This window comes from Colletotrichum karsti, assembly GCF_011947395.1.
Source record: "Colletotrichum karsti strain CkLH20 chromosome Unknown Scaffold21, whole genome shotgun sequence".
Taxonomy (NCBI): domain Eukaryota; kingdom Fungi; phylum Ascomycota; class Sordariomycetes; order Glomerellales; family Glomerellaceae; genus Colletotrichum; species Colletotrichum karsti.
In genome coordinates, this window is record NW_024065921.1 from 78875 (window position 1) to 90863 (window position 11989).

An 11989-nucleotide genomic window follows, 5' to 3' on the forward strand; every position below is an offset into this window, starting at 1 on the left:
CAACCCGTGGCTGGGCCTCCGTATCCGACTTATTTATAACCTTGAGCACCGAGGTCACTCCGTCATAGCCAAAATATATGCTCGACGAGGGCCATCGATTGTGATTTCGTTGTCGTCGAGACTGCATCATGCTCGGAACGATCCTGCGCTGAGCAAGGTTGGCGTCGAGGAGATAGAAGCGTGGTTCATTCAAGTCCGGATCAAACATCGCCTGCCTTCACTTCTACCGTCGCGGGTGTATTCATATCCAGGATACTACCTACGTATGAATGGTGCAGGAGAACAGCCATCTCGACAACGCTTCTTGAGGTAACGAGCTCCGGTACTCGGTGCTTCGAGTAACATCGCAACGCCGACCGCCAAACCAGAAAGCGGAACCCGACTCCGGAATGTCATCTGCCTGTGTGTTTGTCCAAAATTCTCGAATAACTGATCCTTTACAGTCCTCGGAAGACACAGCAAACAGAGCGGTTAGAGAATCGTATCTTTCCCCTGTTGCGCGTGAGATCTCCGCACGCCGAACTGTTGAGGCTGTGGCTCAGGGAAGTCATGGATGTCCGTGCCTCCTTCCCGGACAATAACTGTGAATAGATGTCTGTTTTGCAAAAAGGTTCATGAAGAAGGTCTTGAGATGGTATCGCCTTGGCGGTGTCATCAAGCCGGCAATGAGAGGGTTGCCAGTCATGATGTTATTCGCGGACGGGATGCTACTGCCAGTCTTGCTGGCTTCCATCAAAACCTGATAATCATCCTCTACACGATGACGGGAGGGTCAACGATACGGTGGTGACCAGCATGGCTGGAAACTCATGACACGAAATGGAATCGAAGGGTAGTTGCCGCCAAACGAACAACTGCACACACAACAAAAACCAATGGAGACGTACAATCACGTTTCTACCATACTCGGTCCGACTAGCCAGGACTGAAAGACTTAACTGCATCAACCGCTTCACTTACCATCACCTGACTCACATGAGAGAGGTAAGATGCATACTACATACCGATTACGACCACTTGGCACGGTCGGAGCGAAGATACAATTCTGAGAGGGGTATGGGACTCATCGGATCTGAACGGCGATAGCAACCTCACTTCCGCTCCAGTCAAACCTCGTTTGCAATCCGTCCAACAGACAGGCTGCACGCTCGCTTAGAGGTGTGTAAGACGTGGCATTCTGTCTGCAACGTTTACTCTCGTCAACATATCAAAGAAGCTGATAAGTGAGAAAAAAAAAAGGGCGAGATTAACTCAAGACAGCTAAGCTTTGGCCGAGCCGGAGGACAAGACCGTCCCTATTTCGGTGAGCAGCCTGTGAGAAGTGACAGGACGACTGGTCAGCTCTCGGTCACCTGTACATTAGCATATAAAAACAACAAAGATCGTCATCCGGGAGACTAGCGGACGCAGACATCCTGAGACACGACTGCAGGATACTTCTGGGCACGCAGGCCAAGGACGGCCAGCGGCCGAGATCTCCCAGAACCAGAAATAAAGAGATTTTGTTGACGCGTCGAGTAGAGACGACGGCCAGACGTTGTCGAACCGAAACGACTTTCAGAGCCGCGTGCAGCTTCACCGCTCCGTCATCCCGGTCTATGCAGAGACAGACCCCTTGAGAGGCGGCGAGACCCTAAACGAAGAACTCCCTCGGCGAGATGCTGAACTGGCAAAAAGGGACGAGGATACGGGGCTGTACATAATCGTAGTAGGGCTGAGTAGTGAGTTCCGATGAACACGTCAGGTACCCGTGGGATGCTGCGGGCACTAAGTAGGGGTATGGGGGCACCGTATGTGCATCGCGAAGTTGCACCAGCGAGGTCGGGTTGCAAATGGTCAGCGGCAGCCACGTGTGGAGAACCGTTTGAACCAATCCGCAAATGATGGACGATCTATCCTGCAGAACAGTTTCCCAACGGAAAAAAAAAAGAGGCCATGACTAGGGGCTCACGGACTCTCCCCTTCTTGTGTCGTTGGACCAAGGAATTCGAGTCGATATCTAGCCGTTGCCAGCATGTCTTCGCCAGGGTTCGGTTGGTGGTTCCGCGGGCAGCCGCATACGGAAGGGTGCTCTGGTGTCCCCAGCACGCCAGACTGCTGGGAAAAGAATGGTCCACTGAGCTGCGAGCTTGTTCGCACGAGGGTCGTTGGAGGTGTGAGGCGGCTGGAGGTTTTGATATCGCATCACCGCCAATTTGGCCAGGATCGGAGGACAGAACGGCGGTGATAGACCGCGCTTGATTCTCTGACGTCAAAACAGCCGGGAGTTTTCCCTCGCACAGGAGAGATATCGGCATGAATAGGAACGGTTTCGATGAAACCGCACCACATCCGAAGCACGCATGCCTGCTGACTTTCGTGCAAGTGGAGCGGCTTGAGCGGGTAGAGGAAAACGCGAGGCGACGAGAGGGACGAGAGACGGCAGGAGAGCAGCGAAAGGAACGGCGTAGCGTAATAGAATTGAGCAACGACAAAACGAAAAGCTCTTGGCACCAATACCGGCCCATCCTGTTTACGACGTCTGCGTTGCAAACGCCCCCGCGCCCACACACCTAGGCCCGAGATGGAGCGAGTTGCGGCCGGCGGACTTTCGGTCGATGATGGAATTGGGCGCCATGTCTTCCGGACGCTTCCCCCGGTTTTCACTTCCCCGAGTGGACAGGGGCACCGGCAGGGCCAAGTCTTCCAGGCGCACCTGTCTGTTGCAGGAAAAGCAGTGGAATTACCGCTTGCGGCCGTGGGACTTTCGGACAGACGGTGAGTAGCGCCGTCTACAATTGGTTGCGAGGTTGGGGTTGTGAAGCCAAGAAAAGGCCGCGCGAAGCCGGCTGGGTATGGTAGGAGAAGTGAATGGAGGCAGGATAGGTCCGCAATTAAGAGGCCGCCAGCTGCAGGTATCCCCATGCCTGGTGTTCTTGTCCTGCAGAAGGGGTGCAGATTACCCCAAGCTAACCTCACATGCAGAGCCAGCATCAGCGGCAGCACCAGCAAGGAGATGGTGTGCCGCAGGAAGCTCTGACCTCTTCGAAGCCGTTTGGCAGCTCGCAAATTGCAACTAAGCACAGCAGCTGGAGCTCGGAGGCGCACGAGAGAGCTCCCCGGCGCCAGTGTGGTGATGCTAATCGGCAGGTGATCTGTCCCAGACACACAAGAAGCAGATGGGCATCGGAGACGGGTTGTCCAGTCAGAGTGAGAGTTGCAGAGCGAGCCAATGGCGAGAAGCGAGAGTTGCGCCAGACTCAAGAGGCACAGACTGCACCTCAGCGGGCGCAGCCGCATCGGAAAAAGCGTGATGTTGAGTTGAGTGAGTCGCGTCGGGCAAAGAGGGGTTGAAAGACATGGATGGGAAATGCCTCATAGCGGAAAGCAACTCCCAGAGTGGAGTGGCATAGCCGTGTTTCTGATCTGGTGGCAGGATCATGTCTGTTGATTCTTGTGGCTGTCTGGACTCTTTGGCCGGATGTGTGTTTCTGTCCACAAGAGAAGCGAGGCCAGGCCGGGATATGGATATGGGGAGCATGTACCGCCCTAGCGAGAATAAGCTGTCTTGCGGGCGAGGAGCTGATGTGACCGTACCGGCAATCTGGGACGGGTGTTGGCAGGTTCGTCTTGTGTTCCCATTGTCTCTTCGGCCGCATGCCCGGCTAACACAGCGCGCGCGCGGGGCAGCACCGCATGCAACTGGCGGAAAGGCATGGATGAACGACAGCTTGGTGTAATCAGCGAGTGCTTCCTCGCCAGAGTCCGTCTGATTTGTTGGACAACGACAACGCAGCAGCGTTTGTGGGTGTTGGACTTGCAGAGATGCTTGCCCTTGGCCCGAGGATTCTTTCTTTGTGACATTGAAATCGAGTCATCTTGGGTTGCGGTGCAGCCTCTGTTAGTCTGCGTCTTGCCGGCCTGGACCTGTTGACTTGCGGCCGCGGGCTAGACCTCTCGAGTTCCCGATGCAAGGCGAGAAGTCTTGCATGGAGAAGAGAGTGCAGGTAGCATGGTGATTATTTACTGCTGCTAGATGCGCAGTGCATTGGTGGTGATGGGTGTGCGGAAGTCGGCGAGACGGGCTGGAGCGACTGGGTAAACAACAACGAGATTCTGGATTCTGGCGGCTAGCAGGGCATGTCGATGTAGGAAACGGAAGACAATGAGCTCATCGGATTTGATGATGGATGAGAAAGCAAGAAGTGGGTGCCAAGAAACGTTGCACAAATGCATGGGTTCTCCATGGTTGCGTGGTCGCGCACTTGAGACAATGCCGAATTTCTCCTAGTGTCGAGAGTCACACGACCTAGGATGAGGAGGTGATTACGGATACAGAAAGTGAGCGATGGATGGATGGAAGAGAGCCGGAGTGCAGAGGCAGTTGCAGGGGCAGGCCGGCAGGAAGTCGAAGTCGAAGGGGATTGGACGGTGATGGGGAGGGACCGAGGGAATCCGTACTCTGTACGAATACTGCCTGCCTGCAGAGACGAGAGGAGGGGTTTGGATGTGGAGGGGTAAAGGGCACACGGGAGGGGATGAGGATTTGCGGACAAGGGAAAAAACCGTGGTTCAATGCTATGAGCTTCAGCATTGCGCTGGTGTTTTTCCTGAGTGCTGATGAGTTGTGATATGGAATCGAGGAAGGGAAAAGAAGGAACACAAAAAAAAGAAAAAGATGGAGTTCGCTCACGATAGCGGCCGATGAAGAAGAATGGAGAACAAGGCTTGACCTGTAATTCGGTACCTCCAGCCGGCTTGGTATTTCCTGCTGTGTGGAAGTACAGAGTATTCGTAGTAAAGCTGCAGCTGCAAACGTCATCGGCTTGCGCAAACACTGTGCGGGGAGAGCTGCGGCTAATACGATTTGACAGTACGGCGCTTGCCGCGATACTGGGCGCCTCAGTGAATAATCCACCTCAGATGGCAGTACGTACCTTTTCAGGTTCTTTCCCTTCCCCAGCAGACTCGCCAGGATCTTACCTTCCTCCCGCCGAACATGCAATTCTCTCCGGTTTTCCTCCTGCTGGCCCTAGGCCATTTGTCCATTTGCCTCTGTGCCATTTTTAATATTCCGCGTCTTTTTTTTCTTCGCCCTCACGAAAAGTTTTTCTCAAACCTCGCACAAAAAACCCCGATGGCCCGAAATGAGTCCGGAGACTGAGGGGCAACGAGGGGATAAAAGATCACCAGAACACAAGGTGCTCCATCAGTCCCAACTTTCACCATGCCCATCGTCACCTTGTGGTCTCCCGGCAGCGAGAGCGAGAAGCGAGAAGCGAAACACGACAACTGATGGAGGCTGAAGGTGGTTGTCTCTGTCAGCGTCACAAGCTGCCTTCGTCTCATCTCAAAAGGCTCAACTTCTCCAACGCTGTGCCTGTGCCACCCTATGAGGTCGTCCAAGACTTTTCCAAGCAATATCGGACACACAGTCCGCAGGCAGGCCCTTGTGCGCCTTGCGTAGACCCCATTCTTGGCTCTTCTCAAACAGAACACATTGTTGGTCGTTGGCCCAGCTCGCATCTGAAATCTCGCGCCTGGATGCAGCCAGCCAGCCCACTGCCGTTCGCAAAGCCGCTTTTCTCATTGCAGATTCAATCTTGGCTCTGTCCGATTCGATTCGATGCCCACTCTTTGCACCACAGGCCACAGAGGCACAGGGTACAGGCCGCAGCCCTGTTTCCCTTGTCTGGCATGTCTCCATGTCATCCATCAAACCGCACACCACTCACCAGCCAGCAACACCTCGAATCCTTTTGACACATGCCCTGACACCCCTCACACTCATCACTGCTCATCATTGCTGTACTAGCCATCTTGTGCTGCCATGTGCTTGCAACGCAATCAGGGCAGAACCAGGCAAGCACGGCAAGGCAACGTCGACGGCGATGCCAAGTGGCACCCACGCTACCTTCCTTCACTCCAACGGGAAAATGATGAGCTGCGCAGCTCTCTGCTATTACAGGCTACTGTCACTGTCTCCGGGGCTTCCCCGAGTAGAGAAAAGAAGGCAGGATTAATGACGGATGCAATTCTACGTAATGCCACGACGTCCATCGCCACAAGACGACTCCGACTCCGACTCCGACTCCATCCGGTGCACCTGGCAGGTTTCGTCAAGCTTACCACTCAGCGGTAAATCAATTGCCTTCTCGACCCTTCACTCGGAATTAGATAAGCAGCGACTGGCCTGTCGCAGGCCGCGGCCTCTCTCAACGATGGGCCGCGGGCATCGCCGGGGGACATGCCTACGTAAGTTGCCCTACATTTTTTCTGATTGTACCTAATCAGAATCCAGCTGGCCGACTGACTCCAACAAAGCGTGTCGAAACTGGCTGCCCAGCAGGTACTCTGTACAGTCGACACGGCGAGTACAGCGTACGGAATGGAACACTTTGCAATTTCAAAAGTAATAAGTGGTCAAACCTAGGCTCAGACGGATACCTCTGTTAGGTAAGAGGTCGTGCAGGCCCGGCGTGTACCTGGCCTGCCCCAGACCGAAAATGCGCAACTCGTCTCCATCCAAGGCCTTTCCGGTTGCCGACTCGTCCAGTCGGCGGACTTTGTTGTCATGGAACCTCCAAGTGAGCGACTCCGTCACCCCGTCTCCGTGCCTTGACTAGTCAGTTTGCGCTGGCCGTGTCTGCGCGTCTTGCCCTTCGTTTTCCTAATCCCGCCATTTTCGTCGGTCATCTATTACGGACGACCCGACTGCTGTACTGTACTGTACTGGTGCTGCCGTGGGCTGCCATGTCGAGGTGACTTATGGATATCCTCAACCGCGTCGTCTATCGGTCATCTTCCTTACCCTAACCTACCCTAACCTTATTGTTCTCGCATCCCACGCCGGTCCACTCAGCCCAACCATCTTCTGCAGCTACGTTATTGTTACCTACCTACTGCATGTGTTTGCCCGCTTCCCGCTTTGTATCCGCTCTACTGCTGGGGGTGGCTGTGGTCGAAGTTTGAGGGAAACTGGATCTTGGAAAGGTGACGAAGGCGGAGAGGGAAAAAACACTAACACCAATGTCATGAATTACGTCCATGTACTTTTTCGATACTTTCGTCATTAAAATTTACACTGCCTTTATTTTCTTCATGTCTCTGGATCCCGCCTTTGTCCGCCGAGGTACTTCTTAACAGTCTCTTTCTCCTTTCAGCAGCCCTGTTGTCTTCTTGTCTCTCGCGTACCCTAACCACAGCCATCCATTCCTCAATTTTAGACTCCTTTCCCCGTACGGAGGCTGTCCATTGAAACAGGAACTGAGGACGCCACCCACGAAGAACAACATTATGGCAATGCCACTTTTAGTTCCTTAAACCTATCAAACTGTGTTAGTCCTCATCGTGACGGTGGCAGCCACTTCCAACTCCAGCCACCGCCCTGCTAGAATCCAGCACGCATCGTCCGGGAATCCTCGGCGGTGATTAAGCAAGGTAGGCAGCTAGCTACCGCTTACAAGCGCATTCTGGAGGCATCTGCCCACACCGACGGACAGCAGCCAGCCGCTTCTCAGCAGTCGCCGCGCACCATCACCAGGACCGGCACCAATTTACCATCACGTTGTCGTGTACTGCATAGTAAGGTACCTCAGACAAGTCCCGATTTCTACACCACCTTAGATCTGGACCGCCATCCCTCTCGCCCCGACGGTAATCTCTGGTGCTGGTACCAATACCAACGCCTTCGCCGGACTTCTACCAAGAACGAACAGAACAGAACAGCAACACACACACACACACACACACACACACCAATATCATCTGCAAAAGTCTGCCGTCCAACAAACCTACGACTCGTGGGGTTGCTGACATATCGACAGTTTAGCGGTGACCAAGCCTTTTCAGCCCTCCTCCCTGGAACACCTTATTGTTCCTCCCCAATCCGAATCCCCTGGACAGTCCAGGTGCAAGTCCAGTCTACCTTACCTTTACCGGACCCGAACACCTCACCTCGCTTACACCGCCCGCGGCTGTTTTATTTCCCTCAGCAAAGACTCCAGGAGCGGGCACCACCACTATCAAACGACGGTAATTACATTGCCTGACGGTACGGATACCAACCACAACAGGATCTACCGGCCATCAGCTGCGAACAATAGCGCGTCAAGGTACCGCTGAGAGTACAGGTACCTGTAGAGACCTCTCCGCTTAGAAAGGTGTAGCTATCTGTACGGGTACCAGGCCGGTGGAGGCTACCTTTCCCGACTCCCGTCTGCACTCCGATTTTCCATTCTCTCAACCACGACGACTGCTGCACCGAGCTGCAGGGCCATCCAGTCTTTGCTCCGTTGCCCCACCACGCCCACGCCTACTAGGTACTGCGTACGCCTGCCTTCGATTCCCTTACGCCCACGTCCACACGCCCACGCCCACCTTGACCCTACTTTCTGGTTTCTACTTTACCCTCAAAAAAGACGCTACACATCCTTCGCTGCGCTCACTGCGCTACTTACACCAGGCCACCCGCGGTCGCGACCTGCCTGCTGATTTTATTTTATTATTTTGATTTATTTCCTCTCCCCCCTCCCTCCCCCAATCACTCCGACTACTCCTCCCTCGGGCCTGTCCTCCTGCCCACTGTCGTCTGCTGCTGCGCTGCGCTCGCTGCGAGACCAGACCTGACCGCTACTGGGACCTTGGACCACCATTCCTGCCCGCCGCTTCTGGACCACCTCAGAGAAAAGACCTGACCAGGCCTTCGCTCACTCTCCGACCGCCTCGACCGACCCTCGACTTTCGACCTCCATCTCTCTTGGCTCCTCTTCTCCCTCGACCTACATAATAGCTTAATCCCTACACCCCCGTCCCAACTCCGTCGTCTTATTACCTCCTCTCCCGATCTTCTACTTCTTCTTTCCCAAACTCTGAATACGGCCCCAACCCCAATTCCTCTGCCGGGACGAAATTAGAAAAAAAGGGGTTGAAACAGGTCTGCCATTTTGTCTGCCCTGCGAGTCACGTCTCTTTGGGCCCGAGCCCTCCACTACGCCGAGGCGTTCTCTACGCCACAGCGTGCCCTTGTCAGACCTTGAGCCTCGAAGTCAAGACGGCACTCCCGAGTCTCGAGTCGCAAGTCAGGCACCCTCCCCCCGTCGCAGGAGCCCGCATAACACGCCAAAAGCTGCCCCTCTACCCTCTGCTGCATAGAGAGCGCGCAATTCTGCGACCCGCGGTTTTTTGCTGCTGCACCTTTCCGCGGCTGACACCACTTGGCCCGTCACCGATAGCCGGAACCAAGAAAGACAAAACCAAGGAAAGAAAGAAAAAAACAGCAGAGGCAAAAAAGGCAGTCGGTCGCATTCGCCTATATACCGCCGTCGTCCGCACTTCGCGTCCAAGCCGAACCTCGCACGCCAACTTCCAACCCCTGCAGCGCTCGCGCTCACCCTCATGCCCTCCGCATCCCCAGCAATGGCGAGTCCAACAACCGCCTCGGCGGCCAGTTCCAAACCTTCCTCAGTCAAGTCGGACGGCAAAAAATCGCCGCGTTTGACCCCGCAGAATGGCCAGCCCATTACGAACGGCAATTCGTCCAACGAGGCCCTGCCGAAACCTGCCGAAAAGTCTTCTATGAAGGACAAGCTCACGCGCATGTTCTCCACGAAAGACGTCACCAGAAACGCTATTGAGGTTCCCTCTCGCCCGCGCGGTTCCAGCTTTAATGAGAGCACGAAACCCCAACCCCCCAGCAGGAAACCGTCAACAACAACCGCAGAAAAAGTCCCCGAAAAGAACAACGTCAAACCGCCCAAAACGCCTGCAAAGGACCTCCACCGATTCATGGTCAACCCCGAGGCGCAGGGTGGCCACGAGCACCACCTCAAGTCAAGTCGTAGGCAAGAGAAGCTCTCAGACATGTGGCGCACCCTCATCGGGAAGAAGCAAGACCAACCCGAAAATGACCTCTCCCTCGTTTCCAACTGGGTAGATACCCTCAAGGCAGAGAGGGAAGATATGGCTGGCGACAAGAAGAACGGCCCCAATGCGACCACCACCCTGGTCGAGAAATATGGCAAATGCCAGGAAGTCGTTGGCCGTGGTGCCTTTGGAATTGTCAGGATATCCCATAAGAAGATTGAGAACGGCAACGAAAAGCTGTTCGCCGTCAAGGAATTCCGTCGCCGACCCGAAGAGACCGAGAAGAAGTACAGCAAGAGACTGACCGCCGAGTTCTGCATTTCCTCTTCCCTTCGCCATCCGAACGTCATCCACACCCTCGACTTGCTCAAGGACGCCAAGGGAGACTACTGCGAAGTCATGGAGTTTTGTGCAGGTGGTGACTTGTACACGCTCGTATTATCGGCCGGCAAGCTCGAGGTCCAGGAGGCCGACTGCTATTTCAAGCAAATGATGCGTGGTGTCGAGTACTTGCACGAGATGGGTGTCGCTCACCGCGATCTCAAGCCCGAGAACTTGTTGCTCACCACCCGTGGCGGCCTCAAGATCACCGATTTCGGCAACGGCGAATGCTTCCGAATGGCCTGGGAGACAGATCCCCACATGGTCTCCGGTCTCTGCGGTTCAGCCCCCTACATCGCACCCGAAGAGTACACTGATAAGGAATTTGATGCTCGTGCTGTCGACGTTTGGGCCTGCGGTGTCATCTACATGGCTATGCGTACTGGTCGCCACCTCTGGCGCGTCGCCCGCAAGGACGAGGACGAGTTTTACGCCAGGTACTTGGAGGGCCGCCGTGACGAAGAGGGGTATGGACCGATCGAGTCTTTGCATAGAGTAAGTTTCGTGGCTGCTATTGGCAGTGATTCAATCTAACATCTCCCAGGCGCGCTGTAGGAATGTCATCTACTCCATTCTCGACCCTAATCCTACCCGACGCATCACGGCCTCCCAGGTCCTCAAGTCCGAATGGGGCCGTGAGATCAAGCTCTGCAAGGCCGGCGAAGAGGGTCTCTGATTCACTCCCTGTCTGAACAGCACTTTTTCAACACGTTGTTTACACCTGTAAAACAAACCTCGGCGGAACAATGAAAATGACCGGAAAATCAACCTGGTACAACGATAGACTTTGCACCTGTACGGGCAGGACGCATGACCGGCGGTCTTTTGAGTTCTCTTTCAGCCTGCTGATTCGATTCATCCATTATACTTGTTTTCACGATTTTACGACACCCCCCATGCGACCTCGTTATCGCGAGCATCGGCGTTTGGCGTTTTCCTCATCCTGCTTACGAAACAACCTTCTGTTCAAACGTACATATGACGCCCCCGTCCTTGGAACGGGCGATCGCAGAACTACGCTACAGAGCCGGGTCTACAACTCTCTTGGGTCGACTGGGCCGGTAGTCCCCAACGCTACGGAATGAAGCTATAATGAGCGACGGTATTTGAAGGTGGGAACTGGCGGGCTTCGCGGATGGAGCAAGCCGGAGGGCTATGGGCAGGATGGGATGGGAGGAACTGGCACGGGTGGACGCAGAGGGCTACTGCGTCCACTCGGAGAACTTTGGGGGGAGACTGCGTGTTTGGTGAGCTGGTTCTGAGCTCGCGAGCCAGGCAATTCTCTGGATAAGGCCTTGTGGTCTCCCCTTACCTAATCCACTCGCTTTTGTCCCTACAGTGAGTGAGTGGTTGTATTCTGAGCCAAAGACCCAAAGAACAAAAATTTAATGAACAAGCAAAGAGGGGCGGCATTTTGGGTGATCATTCTGTGACTCCTCTGTGTGTGCTCACAACTCTTTGCCATCAAATTTGCCAGGTCTTTGCGGTTGGTCATCTGCTGGCAGGTAGACTTCTAGCCCTGGTGGCCTTCTGGCCCGGGCATCGTCAGCTGCCCCCGAATCCACGGAGGCGAGAGCATCTGTTCCTCGCGGGCGCTTAGAGGCAAGTATCGTCATCCGACTACGTGCGGGCTCCCCAGGGAGCCGAGCGCGCGGTATAAGGTTGTCCAGTCCTGTCTTGTCGCACACCACTTTTTCACTCGGGTTTACGTAGCGAACTCTGTTTATCTGCCCCGGCAGATGACGATTGCTTTCCGAGATACGGG

The 11989-nt window shown here is 54.7% G+C and overlaps 1 protein-coding gene across 1 annotated transcript; it reads left to right on the top strand.

The window, feature by feature from the left end:
* Positions 1–9396: 9396 nt before the first annotated feature.
* On the top strand, positions 9397–10900 carry CkaCkLH20_06869 (serine threonine-protein kinase hal4; the record flags this gene model as incomplete). Its single annotated transcript, XM_038889586.1, has 2 exons — positions 9397–10719; positions 10769–10900. The coding sequence occupies 2 exons, from the start codon at positions 9397–9399 to the stop codon at positions 10898–10900; spliced, it is 1455 nt and encodes a 484-aa protein (XP_038744949.1).
* Positions 10901–11989: the final 1089 nt, after the last annotated feature.